The 15,748-nt window shown below is 40.3% G+C and overlaps 1 protein-coding gene across 1 annotated transcript in view; it reads right to left on the reverse strand.

Moving 5' to 3' along the window:
* Window positions 1–239: 239 nt before the first annotated feature.
* The window catches only part of ADGRF5 (adhesion G protein-coupled receptor F5), a 180,512-nt gene continuing 165,003 nt past the window's right edge, over window positions 240–15,748 (reverse strand). The window contains exons 19-22 of the mRNA XM_030195136.1: window positions 14,782–14,823; window positions 8,065–8,124; window positions 4,337–4,409; window positions 240–1,914 (exon numbers count right to left, since the gene is read on the reverse strand). Of these exons, the coding sequence (XP_030050996.1) occupies window positions 1,838–1,914; window positions 4,337–4,409; window positions 8,065–8,124; window positions 14,782–14,823 (252 nt within the window). The 3' untranslated portion in view covers window positions 240–1,837. The remainder of the gene's footprint in view (window positions 1,915–4,336; window positions 4,410–8,064; window positions 8,125–14,781; window positions 14,824–15,748) is intronic.

Here is a 15,748-nt window from a genome sequence, read left to right on the forward strand (position 1 = left end):
AATTGCCTATGCTGTATTTTGCTGTATGACCCCCTTCAAGCTACTATGATGCTATCAAGATTTTACTAGTATAAAAGTATAAACAGCATCACTACTCAGTATGTTGTTGAATTGCTCCCAGCTTCTCTCTAGCATGGAGAGAGAGAGAGGTGGTGGAGAACAGACTAACAGTTTGCAAGGCAAAACTCTTGTCCAGCACATCCGAACTGTAAGTTATTTTTCTTTGTTTGATTACTGCATTAAAGAAAAATTTGGTTCAAGAGTTCTGAGTCTTCTCATAGTGATGTTCTATACTCTGGTTTAAACTGCGATATTCTGACAGGGTTGGTACTCCAGTCCTCAAGAACCACAGCTGAATTAGTATTTAGTGGATGGATCCCCGTGTTACCATGGGGGAATGCGTGCTTTGAGATGAGGTTAGTCTAGTGCTTCTCAATTTGGCCCTCAGGACACACTCAGTCAGTTGCTTTTTCAGGACATCTACACTGAATATGCATCGTGCTTCTTTGCAGACAATAGAGACAGTGCATGCAAAACAATCACATCCATATTCAGTCTGGATGTACTGACAATCTGACTGGCTCTTGAGGCACAGGTTCAAAACCATTGGGGTTAGTCCGACAGCCACTGCCTGAGAACTATTATTTTTTTGACATATAGCTATTGTATTATTTTTGTGTCTTGTAAACTACTTTGAATTAGACTGTGACCATGGAAGGCAGTATTAAAATGTATACATAACTGCATGCTACTAAAGGAATTGATAGTTAATGATCTATAGTCTATTGGGTTACCAGATGTAGATTCTGTGAAAAGAATCTGATTAAATACTTTGATTGGTTGACTAGATACCTAGAGAAAGGGCACACATAGGATATTTGCATAGTAATGAGATGTAAAACATGTTTTGCATCTCATTACCTTTTAACCCACAACGACTTAAATGGTCTGAACAAGCATGTATTTACCTTGCATTAAAACTACAGACTGGTACTTTTCACAAATACCAGAATAGTATGAATATGATACCCCTCTAATACATTTATAAAATCAAAATATAACAAAAAACGTTATATGTGTGGTCAAGGCAAATAGAAGTAACAATTTGTTTAGTGGTCACCTTTTTAAATTGATGACTAGAACACTGCCATTTATGTGCATTCTTACCACCTAAAACTAGGTAGGTCCCTCTAGATTACCCCGTATCTGAGTAAGTGCGAACCCTGCCTGACCGTGCTGCTGGTTACATCTCTGCTCACTGTACATAAGAGTGAACAAATATAGGCTGTATGCACATACTTTTATATGCAAGTCAGTTGTACAATTTTTTAAAAATCCCATTTCCATGAGTAAACCACTGTTTTACCTGTGGAAATGTCTTTGAAAATGTACGCATTTCATGATTAATGTGTTACTAGAAATAAAGTGCTACAGTTGCATAGAAAATCAAAATGACTGCGTGATGTAGACATGTCATCTTCCTTTAGATAACTATGATTCTATTTAACATTTTTTGTAAAGGTTCCTTTCTACACTTGGCTCAGATTTAATATAAAAACTAAACAAATTATGTGCACCATAAAAATAAGTCCTTCTGTCTCAACCCCGAAAAACACAGATATCTCAGTGGCATGACATTTTACTTCAGATCATCATCTGAATTAACAAAAACTCGCAAGTAAGGATAGTAGAGGGCAACCATTGGCTAGCTTGGATTTAGCCCCCCAAAATTGCTAGGCTGGGGCGTGCAGTGACTTGCCTATCACAAGGTTTGTCTTGCAGACATAATGAAATGCTACTGGACTGCTCCTGTTGTGATTAAGATCCTGAGTTTTCATTATTTAAGCAAAGAGTGAGAATCTGAAGATGTTCCAGTCAATGAGGTTGATGGAGCAGAAGAAATTTTGTACATCCCTATAAAAAAATGAGGAAGAAACCATGGAGAAATAGGTACAATTAGAGCCTGCAATGATTTGATTTCCTCTACATCACAAGAGATTGTGGGATTTATAACACAAAGCCATATCAATTTTATATCATATAGACATGTGCAGAAATGTTTAGAGTACTGACATTTACACACATATGTGGTAGCAGGGTACCTAAATGCTATTCTGCAAATACCCACTTAACTTACATAGTGCATATTTGCAAGGGGGTGTACACAGGGGTGGAGCATAAACAGGAAATAGGCAGAGTTCAAATGTATGCATATGCTCCCAAATTCTATATATGGTGCTCAGAATTGTGTGTGCACCCAATCTGCATGCATAATTTAATTGAGCAACAAGCCAGTTAACAGCAATAATTAGCTGCTAACAATGAATTATTGGTGCTACTTATCAATAAACTGAATTCTATAAAGATACACATGTAAATTTTTATGTGGGAATCTGAAAAGGGGGTATAGCTATGGGAGGGGCAGGGCTGCTCAGGGGTGTTCCTAGAATTTGTGAGTGTAGTGTTATAGAATATGGTAGATCTACACCTAATTTAGGCACGAGGATTTATACCAGGTTTCAGTTGGTGAAAATCTTTGCTCCCAAAATTGGGTGTGGATCTCGGTCCTATGTGCTAGTCTATAAACAGTGCCCAATTAAAAATGCCTTTTATAGAATAGTGCTTAGTTCTAATTTTTTTCAGCGACCAAATTTGGGCGGCATTTACTGAATTTAGTCCATAACTTCCAGAATATTGTAAGTTACGTGTATACCTGCTGCACTTAGATGCTCCTACTTAAACCAACTCTATGGCTGGCATAAGTGTGGGTACCTAAATGTGAAGTGTGTTAATGCCCAGGTATGCTAATATTCTATAAAGGAAAGTAAGCACCTACTTTTCTTTATAGTATAGGCTCCTACTGTGCGCCCTCTAGGTGCCTAATCAGAGGGGCCCAGTTATAGAATTGCCCTCTATCTGTAGATTCTATATATCGCGCCTAGTATTCTACACTGAAATCTAAGTGTATTCTGTATCAATAAGCCAATCAGTGTTTTAAATAGCACTTAACAAGCAATAATGAGCACTAATTGGCAATAATTAGAATTTACATGCTTAACTCACTAAGCCTATTCTGTAATGAACTGCACGTAAATTTTAAAGTGTGCAGTTCAAAAGGGGCATGGGCATGGGTGGAGAAATGGATATTTCATGGGCGTTCCCAAATTTACACTTGAAATTATAGAATATGACCCAGTTTGCGTAAATCTACACACAGAGATTTATGCCATGTTTTCATTGGTGTAAATGGAGGCACATACTTTTAGGCACTGGGATATCAACTAAACGTATTCTATATATTGTGCCTAAATCTTATAGAATACACTTAAGTGGAAATGTTTTCTGCACGGATTTTTTAAGCACCATATATGGAATCTGGTCCTCTGTGCTTATCAGATATAGAGTGGCCTAATGGTTACAGTAATGGGTTAAGCAATGAGCTTAGGCAAGTGACCAATTGCCTCAGGATCCCATTTAGACTGGAAAATCTGTATGTTATCTGTTGCACAATGCCCAACTTTAGGATTTACTGCATAGCTCAAAAGTAATACGGATCACTTTCAGTTACTTTACCCAAGTTTTACAGTAGATGCTAGTCAATTGACAGGTTTACCAGTCCAAAGAAGAGAAGACATCTGACCCAAGGGACCAAGGAAAATTTGCACTGGAAGTGTTACTCTGCTGGTGGCACACAACAAGGAGGCAACCTCTTCATGTTCACCTGAGGAGCAACTGTGGAGCTAGGTAGCATTTCCAAATACCTATCAGGGATGTAGAGGCTGAATTTGGTACTGAATGCCAGCCCCAGCCTGTCCCAAACCACAGCCCATTTTACAACAGATAACTTTGCCTGTTTAGTAATTTAAATGACCAATGTTATCTGGTCATGTTTAGAACTCCATATTCATCTATACAACTTTAAAGGATAGTTTGATTTAAAATATGCTTAAAGATACCTTGATAATCCACTAAATAATTAAATTTGTGGTGTGGATACAAGACAAAATTCAAACAGAAATCAAAAAATCCACTCGATGCAAAATGACTCACAGGGAAAAAGCCTCAAAGAGCTCAGAGACCAGAACTAGATCTCACAGAGCTAAAACCAGACACAATGGTCCTCTCTTCATCATAGGCAAAAAAAACCCTGGTACCACAGTTCTAAAAAAATATATCTAATTGCTGTGGTCAAAAACACTATTTTTTTGTGCATATTTTTCTTTTAAGGTGATAACAAAAATAACTGATTTTCAGTGCATCAATTGCTGCTAGGAACTACTAGAGCCTAATAAGCTATCCAATATATAGTGGTACACATGTATAAAGTTTTACATACCTGTTTTACCAAATAATGCGTTTATTGCTCTAGAGAGTGTCTTTGGGTTTTCAGCAGAACTTTCTGATGTTGACTGTAAAATTGGAAAAAGTACTTGTTAAAATTCTGAAGTAAAATTTAAAATGCGTATTTTAAATAGCACAAATCATCAGTTTTTATTGTGGGTTATTTTTTTTGCAGATTATCAAATGCACTGTCTTGAGGTAGCTCTACTAAAAATACCATTGCCCACAAAAAAAGATCTTTTCCCTATCCCTCATGCTTGTGTTCAATACATCTGGAGAAGATAGTAAGGATATTATAAAAAGAAAACAAACAAATGTGTAGAGACTCCCTAGGTTCTGCCTTGCTTAGATAGCAATGATCTCTACTGGTTCTACAAAAGTATTGTGTTTTGACCTTTGTACTTTCCAGAATGGGAGGGGGGGGGGGGGGGGAATGTTCTACTGAGCAGTGAGGTAATGGTAGAAATTGTTCCATTTTAGAAAGAAACTGGGTCTGGTATAAAGCCCCACTGCAATCTTTGCCTTTGGCTCCCTTGATCCAAGTACTATAAAAGAGGAGGAAACAGTCTTTGGCTGGCCAAGCCATTATACCGCATAATTGCATATTGAGGGATAACTGACCCATCACTCCTGAGGAAGAGGGAATGGTACCTGAATCAGTGGCGTTCCTAGGGGGGGGGGGCGGTAGGTGCAGTCCGCCCCGGGTGCACGCCGCTGGGGGGGGTGCCGCGCGCGCCTGTCCTCCGTTGTTCCATGCTTCTTCTCTGCCCCGGAACGGGGCAGAGAAGAAGCATGGAACAACGGAGGACAGGCGCGCGCGGCACCCCCCCAGCGGCGTGCACCCAGGGGGGCTTTCCTTCACGGGGGGGTCCGCGCTGCATCTGGGGGAGGGCGGGGTGCATCGGTGATCCGCCCCGGGTGTCAGCCCCCCTAGGAACACCACTGACCTGAATAAACAGGTGTCCCTCTGTTAAGAGAGAAGTGAAGGAGAAAAGAAGAAAGTAAGCATTTCTGGAACACTGAAGAGCAGCAGGAAGCCTCTGATCTTGGAAAAGAAGGCGAGGATAAGGCAGATTTAGGCAAGGAGGGTCAGAAGGCAACAAGGCAACCTGCAAGCACATCTGAGTTCAGACCAGATCTACAAGGTATTCTGGGGAAAAGAGACAGAGAGGAGGAGTTCTCCACCTGTAAGGGAGAATCCAAGCGTAACCTGAGAGACTATTTAATATTTTTCCTACGCTGCATTATTTGAATTTTGTCCACAACCCTTTAAGAATTTCAGTAAATTCCTGCTTTAGAATGGGGTTCTCAACTCAGTCCTCTGGACACACCAAGCCAATCAGGTTTTCAGGATATACACAACAAATATGCATGAGACTGACCTGCACGCACTACCTCCATTATATGCAATGCAAATTTTATCTCACACATATTCATTGTGGGTATCCTGACAATCTGACTGATTGAGTGTGTCCTGAGGATTGGGTTGAAAACCCTTGGTTTAGAACAATATCTGGTCTTGATTGATTTACTAGGGAAGGAGATGGTGTAGAGTGAGTGGATTTTAGAGCCAATAATCTCAGATTTTACTGGTCCTGACTGGGAATCCTAAATTCCTAGAGAGCTAAACTTGCAAATCAGGGACATAGCCATGGGTGGGCTTAGTAGGGCCTGAGTTTGTCTAATGTCCGAGTGGGTGCCCACCTGTGCAGCAGCGATCATCAAACAGTTTGGTTTGATATAACAGCTAAAGTGGAGGGCAGCCACTCAAAGTCCTGGATTTCAAACATGCTGACTTTAGTAAAATGGGGGAATACCTTAAGAAAGAGCTGATGGGATAGGAGGACATATGAAAAGTAGAAAGGCAGTGGTCCAGGCTGAAAGGATCTATAAATATGGCTACTAACTTTTATGTAAAGAGAGTAAATAAAAACAAGAGAAAAAAAGAAACCGATATTGTTCTCCAACCAAGTGGCTGAGAAAATAAAGGCAAAAGAGTTGTCTTTCATAAAATACAGAAAAACTCAAGAAGAGGATGAAACTGAAACAGTCAACATGTGGTACTGACCACTGCCTTGGCTTAGTAGCAGGGCTCCCTTCCTTCAAGTTCCCAGAACACCCTTTACAATTACTGCAGCAGTTTCATAGCTGCTATGATTTAACATTTGCGGTTAATACACATTGATTACAAAACCTTAACTAGGTTTAGAAAATAGGCCTCTTAGGGTTAGAGAAATAATTTAGTACATCCTATCAGGGCAGAGGAACACCTCTGTGGTTTGTGGGGCCAAGCCCCGCCCTATGCTCCACCCTAAGCCCCTCTTCAAACTCTAGCTCTTACCACTAGTTGTAATGTCATTTTTTTCTTCCTTACTGAGATCAGTCATTTCCCTTTCTAACCCCCAGTCCAGCATCTCTCCCCCTTCCCTTCCTCTCCCTCTTTATCCAGCATCTTCTCTTTTTCCCTTTTTTTCTACTGGGCCTACTGCTGCTGTTGTCACTGCCACCTCCAACCTTCCCCTTCCAGAAGTGAAGAGCAAAGTAGATTTAGCACTGATGTAGGGCCTAGAAGAACAGGCCAGCTCTCATTCCCTGTCATGTCCCACTCCATCTGCCTCCGACAAAAGTTAAGTAAGGGAAAAGAGGGGAGATAAGATGAACCACTCCAGTCCCACCACTGCCCTAGGCAGACACCTGGAGGCGTGTTTTCAAAGAATTTAGATTTACAAGTCTAAGTGGTATGAAAATGAGCCCCTTAGGACTAGCTTCTATATATCATGCCTCAAAATTTGGCGCCAAAATGAAATTTGCCTAAGCACATTGTACAAAGTACACCTCAATTTAGGCATACTTTATAGAATAAGCATAAATTTCCACATGGTTATAGAATACACCGAGCACCTGTATGCACAACTAAATTTAGTGGCGGTAAGTTATGCAAGTAAAACCTGGTGCAAATGCTGATGCCTAAATTAGACGCAGATCAGGTGCATTCTATAACAACACACATAAAGTTTAGAAATGCCCACAACCTGCCCATTCCATGCCCATGGCCATGCCCCCTTTTCAACCATGCGACTTAGAATTTACATGCAGCACATCATAGAATACGCCTAGACAGTTCTACACATACATTCTAATTAATGCCAATTAGTGTCAATAATTGCTTGTTAATTGTCAATTATCAATGCTGATAGGCTTAACAACCAATTAGGTTATGCACATTGTTATGGAATATGCTTCGGTTTCTGTGCGGAAATCTCGATGCAATATACAGAATCCGGGGGTTAGTGATTAAATGCGTGGGGGAGTTCACAAGGGGAAAAGCATGGGCTGGGCATGGGGTGTCCAATATTTACATGCATAACTTACAGAATTCTGTAAGTTACTCGCTAAAGTGCTATATTTATACCTTCTAGTCACATGGCCTAAGTGGATGTGTCTAAATGTAGGTGTATAGATGTTGACTTAGACCCAAATGCCATTGTATAAATAGCATTTAGCATGCTGCATCTAGCCACCTAATTTTTGGTGCCCAGTTATAAAATTGCCCCCTTGAAATGTTTGATAGCAAATCAGGAGATACTAAAAAAGAACTAAACTATGATGGAAAAACCGCATTGCTGTAAACTTCAATCTATAGAACAAGGAGCCCATTTCAGAATTGGTCTTCTTATAAAACTTCTCACAAAAGTAAAATGTAGATTCTGTCTAGAATGTTACCTTTGTTTGCAGGGACGGCCATTTTGACAGTCTAAACTTGTTCATCAATGCTTCTCGTACCTAGTTGTTTGTTAAAGACAGTAGACAATGTAAATACATTTAAATCATCAATCTTACTGCATACAGAATTAAACTATCACTGAATCATATATTTCTCTTTTTGTTGGTTTTTCCTATTTCTAATGCCTAAATGATACCAACATTGATATTCTCATCCCTCTACTTCTAACTGAAGGGACCACTTGGATTCTCGACCAAACTAACATGTTCCCTTGAGAGACAGGACATGTTTTTGTGCTAGAAGGAATAGTATAAGAACCGCTAGAGTTTGCCAGACATAGTTCTGTGTTATTGTGATAAGGGGAGAGGTTAGTCTTTCTTTCTCTGCAGTCCAAACAGCAAATGTATTATATTTCACAAGAACAAACTTGAACAAAGTGGATTACAATCACATAAAACATGTAGACAAAATAGCAGATGAAGCCTTTGTAAACAGGGGACAGGTGCTGCCTAGGTCATGGGAGTTAAAAAGGAGAAAGAAAATCTGAAGAGCTCCATTCCTATATTCTTCTTTTTATAGTCCCAAGGTCATGGATAGGAGGAGTGACAGTTTCCCATATCTGTACAATAGTTCCTGCTCTTAGGGTTTTCCAGAGTAGAAAGAATCCTAGTCTGGCATGAAAAAAGTCCAGTTGCCTTTTTTTAAAAAAGGGATTTGTGATTTTCTTGAAGGGAGAGGAGTTTCATTCTGACTCTTCCATCAATAACTATATAACCAGATCTGTCCTGGTAAGCCCTCAGCCTATCAAACTTTCAGGATCTTTGCACTGAATATGCACGATGAGTTCAATTTCCGTGCACTACCTCCTGAATTCTAATTATGGTGCCTTAAGTTGTGTGCGCTAATTTGACCACATGGTCAAATTGTGCACACAACTTAATTTATTAACAAGCCAATCAGTGCTGATAATTAGCACTTTTTAACAACCAATTAGCAGCACTAATTGACTTTAATTAGAATTTACACGCACAACTTTCTAGGCATATTCCATAACACAGTGCATGTAAATTCTCATGCATGCAGTTGAAAAGGGGGCGTGGTCATGGACATGGAACGGGTGGGTTGTGGTTATTTAAAAAAAGCTATGGGGCCCTATTACTAAGTGGTGGTAAGCCCAACACAGACTTACCGCTCACCATTCCCCCAGTGCGTGGCATTTTCGGCATTAGTGGAAATATTTGAAAAATATTTCCGCAGGGGGGTTACCTGGTGGTAATCAGCGATGCCTGGTTATTGCCAGGTTAGCGTGGGAGCCCTTACTGCCACCTCAGTGGATATTGGTAAGTGCTCCCCCTTAAATGTCCATGTGGTACGTTCAATCTTACTGCATGGCCATTTGTTTTTTTTCAGTCTTTTAACCGCTGCAGTAAAAAGGGCCTCAGCGTACAGCAAGAGTGACTCCACCACTAGCGCAGGGCCCTTTTTACTGCAGCTTAGTAAAAGAGCCCCTATCCAGCTTATAATTGAAAGACAAAAACGCCTATATTGCGACCTAAATCGGGAGATAGGCGTTTATCTCCCAAAAACGAATAACGCGGTATAATCGAAAAGCCGAACTTGGACATTTTCAACTGCACTCCATCGCGGAAGCGTACAAAGTGGACGGGGGCGTGTCGGAGGCGTGGTGAAGGCGGGACTGGGGCGTGGTTATCACCCGAACAGAGATGGGCGCCTTTCGCCGATAATGGAAAAAAAGTATGTGTTTGTAGCTAGAATTTAGGGCACTTTTCCTGGACCCTGTTTTTTCATGAATAAGGCCCCAAAAAGTGGCCTAAATGACCAGATTACCACCAGAGGGAATCGGGGATGGCCTCCCCTGACTCCCCCAGTGGTCACTAACCCCCTCCCACCACAAAAAATGATGTTTCACAACTTTTTATTTTCACCCTCAAATGTCATACCCACCTCCCTGGCAGCAGTATGCAGGTCCCTGGAGCAGTTGTTAGGGGGTGCAGTGGACTACAGGCAGGTGGACCCAGGCCCATCCCCCCCTACCTGTTACAATTGTGCTGCTTAATGCTTAGTCGTCCAACCTCCCCAAACCCACTGTACCCACATGTAGGTGCCCCCCTTCACCCCTTAGGGCTATAGTAATGGTGTAGACTTGTGGGCAGTGGGTTTTGAGGGGGATTTGGGGGGCTCAACACACAAGGGAAGGGTGCTATGCACCTGGGAGTTCTTTTACCTTTTTTTTTTGTTTTTGTAAAAGTGCCCCCTAGGGTGCCCGGTTGATGTCCTGGCATGTGAGGGGGACCAGTGCACTACGACTCCTGGCCCCTCCCACGAACAAATGCCTTGGATTTATTCGTTTTTGAGCTGGGCGCTTTCATTTTCCATTATCACTGAAAAACAAAAACGCCCAGCTCACAAATTGTCGAATAAAACATGGACGTCTATTTTTTTCGAAAATATGGTTCGGTCCGCCCATGGACCCGTTCTCGGAGATAAACGCCCATGGAGATAGACGTTTTCGTTCAATTATGCCCCTCTATGTGCACTATTATGGAATATATATGCCTAATCTGCGCCTAACTTACACACAGATATTTAGGCCTGGTTTTAGATGATCTAAATAATTGCACTTAAATTTTTGTTACAAGAATGGCACGTGAGCTCATTCTATAAACTACATGTAACTTTGAGCATAGTTTATAGAATCACGCTAACTGCGTGTTTTTTTGGTGATGATTTTTAAGGCACCATTTATAGAATTTGGCCCTAGGTCTTCAATATGTGCAAATTGATGTCATACTTATTCATTGTGAGTATTTAGAAAATCCAACTTGATGTGGGATCCTCAGGACAGGTTTGGGAAGCCCTGTTGAACGAGATCTTGCATTGGAAAAGCAAGAGAATCCTGATTGTGTGATCTGTGAGTGTGAAATGGAAGAAAGAGAATCGTCTGCATTTAAATGTACCATTTGCCAGATTATTATAATGGAATGAGTTTTGATAAAGTAAATACTTTGAATGGAACATAGAAAGACAGAAAGAGGCAAGTAGAAGATCTGCCACATTGCTGTGCTTTTCTTGTCATCTCAGTAGCAGCGAAAGGTGCATCGTAAGCAGCAGCTACTGAGATAGCAAACTTCACTGCAAGAAAAGCCTAGTCATTTACCAGATCATTTACCTGCCCCCCCTCTCTCTCTGTCTTCTCCAAAGTTATATCCAACAACTTTACCACTTCAATGGCTGTTTGTGCTGCTCTTTCTTTAATGTCTCATCTACCAATTATACTTTATTTGAACTGCTGCCATGTCTACCACTACCCTCTTCAAACAGACTTGTGAGGATTTGGGAAATTGCCAAAGCAGAAGGCAATGTTATGGACTCTTTTTGATGCCTTTGCTAACTCATTTACTATTCAATCAGTGTACTTAGAAGAAACTTCAGATGTACACAAGAATGGATACCATTTGAAACTAGGATGATCAAACACTTTGAAGGTAATATAAAACGAGTCAATAGAGATACTGACTTTCTCACCCTTTTTCTGATAAAGACCATTTTAACTATAAAGTGATAATGTTTCATCATCTCTGTCTACTCCACCCTCTTTTTTCTGAGTGCTAATGGCATATGCAGACAAAGACCTAGCTGATTCTGTATTATTTATAGCCAGAGTAACTGTGCTACTTCCTCTCTAACATAATGAAGAGGGAATAACTTTCAAAAGTGTGTCACAGATATATTTGTTAGTCCAATAAAAAGGTATCCTCTACAGCCTGTTTGTTGATCCTTTTCTCCACATATCCAAATGAAGTAACATGGTAACAATTCTTTAGCCACAAAAGTATAAAAAAAAATAGAAACATAGAATGGAAAGAAATGTAATGGGAAATGAAAATATGAAATAGAAGGAAAATAAAAGAAAATAAACATAACAACCTCAACCCTTCACTACCCTGTCTCCCATAGTAACTATACTTTTCTCAAACCAAATATGGTATCTTCATTATTTCCTTACAAAGTAGCATCAACTTAGTTCACATCTACTAAGAAGAATAAAAAGTTGGATGTACTGAAATGTGTTATGGGTAGTGTGTGTGTTTACATGTTAAAATCCATGTCACGTATGCACTGTTGAATCACTGATACCATATCTGAGAAGTGTTGGCATGCTAGCAGTTAAAAGTAAGGGTAAAGCAGTATCTTATGTCTTAGGTTATGTAAACATCCCCATACATCCATGGAAGTTTTATATATACACTCACATGGAATTCTCTGATCGCCCCACCCATGTGGAAGTCTCCAATACTCCTCCTCACAGTAATGGGGAAAAGGCAGTAATGGGGAAAAGTGGCTGATCTTGCTCCAGCAGCTTCACTGATTCTCAATAGCATAATAGCTTTGCCACCTCAAACTTTGACCCGTGGATTTATGTGTTAACTGGTTTTATCTATTGATTTATTGTTTGGTCATGTTTGTGTTTATTGCATTTTTGTTTTATGCTTTTTTTTTATTCGCTTAGATAGACAAATATATAAATGCAAGGAATTAATAATTTAGAAGGCAATGGCTGGGATTCTTGTCATGCTAAGAAGGGGGTTCTTTCATCTCTTTACTTTGTAGGGGCCATGGTTAACTGTAGACCTACTTTCCTTTTAGATATTTAAATTTCCTAATGCTAGTCCTTCAATAGATCAGTGCCAATATACCCAGCTCTTCTTTTTAACCCAAGCATGAGATCAATGAATCAATTTACTTTGTAAGATAATTTAATCATGAATATCTCGACAAACCACAGGAGCCCTGCCCCTGTATCTTCCTACTGAGGTATAGGAGTGTGTGTCACATTCCTTCCCCTTCTCTCTCATTTACTCCCCTCCCCTTTTCCTCGCATTCCTTCCTTTTACCTCTATCCTCCCTTCCATTCCTTTCTGCTCTCTCCAATTCTTTCCCTTCACTTTTTGTCACTTCTCTCACCCTCACTGCTCCCTTTCCTCTCATCTCTCTTCTCTTGCTCTCTTCCTTTTCCTCAGCTCCCATCTGTTCACTTCTATCATCTCCTCCCCTTCCTTCCCTCTCATTCTTACTCCCTCCCCTTCATCCTCACTCACATGTGCATTGCTCTGGCACTGAATATCTCTGGGTTAAGTTATGTGCATAACTTTACCTGGTTAACTTAGAACAGCCTTTTACTATGATAAGACTTATGTGAACAATTTTATATGGTCAGCATTGAATGTAAGCAGTGAGGGGTATATTCTATAAGTAGTGGCTAGAAATCAGAGCTGAAAATTTAACATGTTTAACGCAATTCTTTAAATTGTATGTGTCCTCTATAGAACCAAGCTTAGGCATAAGCTGCGCCTAACTGTTGGCGCATGCAATTAGGCCTGCTATGAGCAGACTTAATGTCAGCACCTATACGTAGGCACAGTTTGGTCATATTATATATCAAAGCACATAACATTTGGGAATGCCCCCAGAAACACCCCTATCCATGCCCCCAAATATGTACATGTGTTAGGATTTATACACACATTGTTATAGAATATGATATGCACATAAATCATAATTATCGTCAATTAGTGCTGATAATTGGTTATCACCCACATTATCACTGATTGGCTCATTATTCAATTAAGGTACACACGTTACATTGGGCGTGTGCCCAACTAACATGCATAACTCGTAGTGCCACAAAAAGGATTTGGCCTTGAGGGCATAAAGTTACAAACGTCCAGAAATGCCTCCAGTTTGGCCTCTACTTATGCAGCTAAATATTATGAGTCATCTGCATATAATTTAGACAGTGTGAAAGTGAGAAATTCAAACCTTGGGGTTTGTATCTCTAACTTCGAAAATGATCCGCATAATATCCTTTTGCATAGCAACCTTGTGCATTCTTGTTGGTGTTAAGAGGTTTGTTTTGCTCAGCAGGAAGGGCAAGTCTTCGTCCTTTACCAGGCAGGCCTGATTAATTAAGACTTTTGGCTCATTCCATGTCTATAGGGAAACAAAATAGGGGCCCTTTTACTAAAGGGTTGTCGTGTGGCAACGCTGGCCCAATGCAGGTGGTGGCAGTTGTTCAGCCCCCAGCGCGTTATTTCCGGCACTAGTGGAAATATTGGAAAAGTGCTCTTCCCGAAATGGCTGCATAGCAAGTGTGAACTTACAGCATGGCCATTTCAGTTTTCACTATTTTCACCCACTGTGGTAAAAGGGGCCCTGGTGTGCAGCAAACACGGCCGCTGCTGCTAGCACTGGGTCCTTTTTACCCAGTGTGTTTTTTCTAGCAAAAAAGGTACCGGTACTCAAACGCTAGGCCACCCTTCAGGAGTGGGGTGATCACTCAGAGACCCACCCCATCATAGCCAGGCCCCCTGCAACCAGTCACAGAATCTATGACAAGACAGACTTGGTGTGTAGAGTCTGAGCTCTTTCATTAAAACTTGGGTTCCATGGGTCAATTTTAGCAGACAGTGGAAAAGGTGCCGGTACTCAGTACCTCCAAGTACCCCCTCAAAAAAGCCCTGCTTTTACCACAGCTTAGTAAAAGGGCTCCTTAGTGAATCAGACTCTCAGATTATTATTGCTGTGGCAGTGGTGATTGGAATGAGATGGCATGTGCGAAATCAAATGCTGAAATAGTGGTTTCAAATTAATGACCACGTACTCTTCCAAATATAAGAAAGTGCAAATAGTCTTACCTTCCTGTCCCAAAGAGTTACGAAGGCAAAGATGAAAAATCCCTAGAAATGTATTTAAAACAATTTGATTCAGTTTTATATTGATAATATTTTAATATTTTACTATAATAATCCATAATAGTAGAGCCTGTTCTATTTGCTTCATTTAATAAACATCAGATTGGCTGAGTGAACCTTTTTAGAGAAACCTAATGAGGAATTCATAAATTTACACTGGATTTTCAAAGCACGTGTTTCTGAATGCAGGAGTTAATGTGTAGGAAAGACCCATGTAAGGGTATGCTAAGCCCATTTCATAGTACTGTTTAGTAAAAGAGCCTCAAAGTTAGTTGGACAATTTTGGGGTATGTCTACTACAGGGCGATAGAAAACAGGCTTAGTGGGTGCTAACATGGAATGTTCCCACATGCTAAGCCCATTTCCAGTGCAACTAGGAAATAGGGAATTTTTAGGTGTTTCTTTTTCAACTCGTGCGCTGAAAAACAATTGACATGACAGCACTTACCATCTCCTATATAGAAAGTAGTAAGGTCTCCCATGTTATGGACCTGCTAACCAGTTAGCATCTGTTGACATACTAGCTAAATAGCATGTCCATGCCTATTTTCTGCTCCTGATATGTCCTCTTTAAAAATAAATACAAAAATATGGATGATGCATGCTTAGTACGTGCAAAGAATGTTTTTTAATGCACTTTCTGGTAAGCATTTTCACATGTGCTAAGTATGCGTTAGCACCCTTTGGTAGACATACCCTGTTAACTTATCTTTTAATTTGAATTTCTTTTCTTTTTTTCTCCCTAAGGTGTGGAGGCTCATTTTCAAAGTACACAAACTTATAAAGTTACATTGGTTACTATTGGGCCATTTTCAAAAGGGAAAACCATTTAAAAAGTGTCATAAAGCAGCATTTGGACAAAAATCTTCTCAAAACATCCAGATCAGTATTTTCGAAACCTGTTTTGCAA

Source organism: Microcaecilia unicolor, chromosome 3 (genome assembly GCF_901765095.1).
Source record: "Microcaecilia unicolor chromosome 3, aMicUni1.1, whole genome shotgun sequence".
NCBI lineage: Eukaryota > Metazoa > Chordata > Amphibia > Gymnophiona > Siphonopidae > Microcaecilia > Microcaecilia unicolor.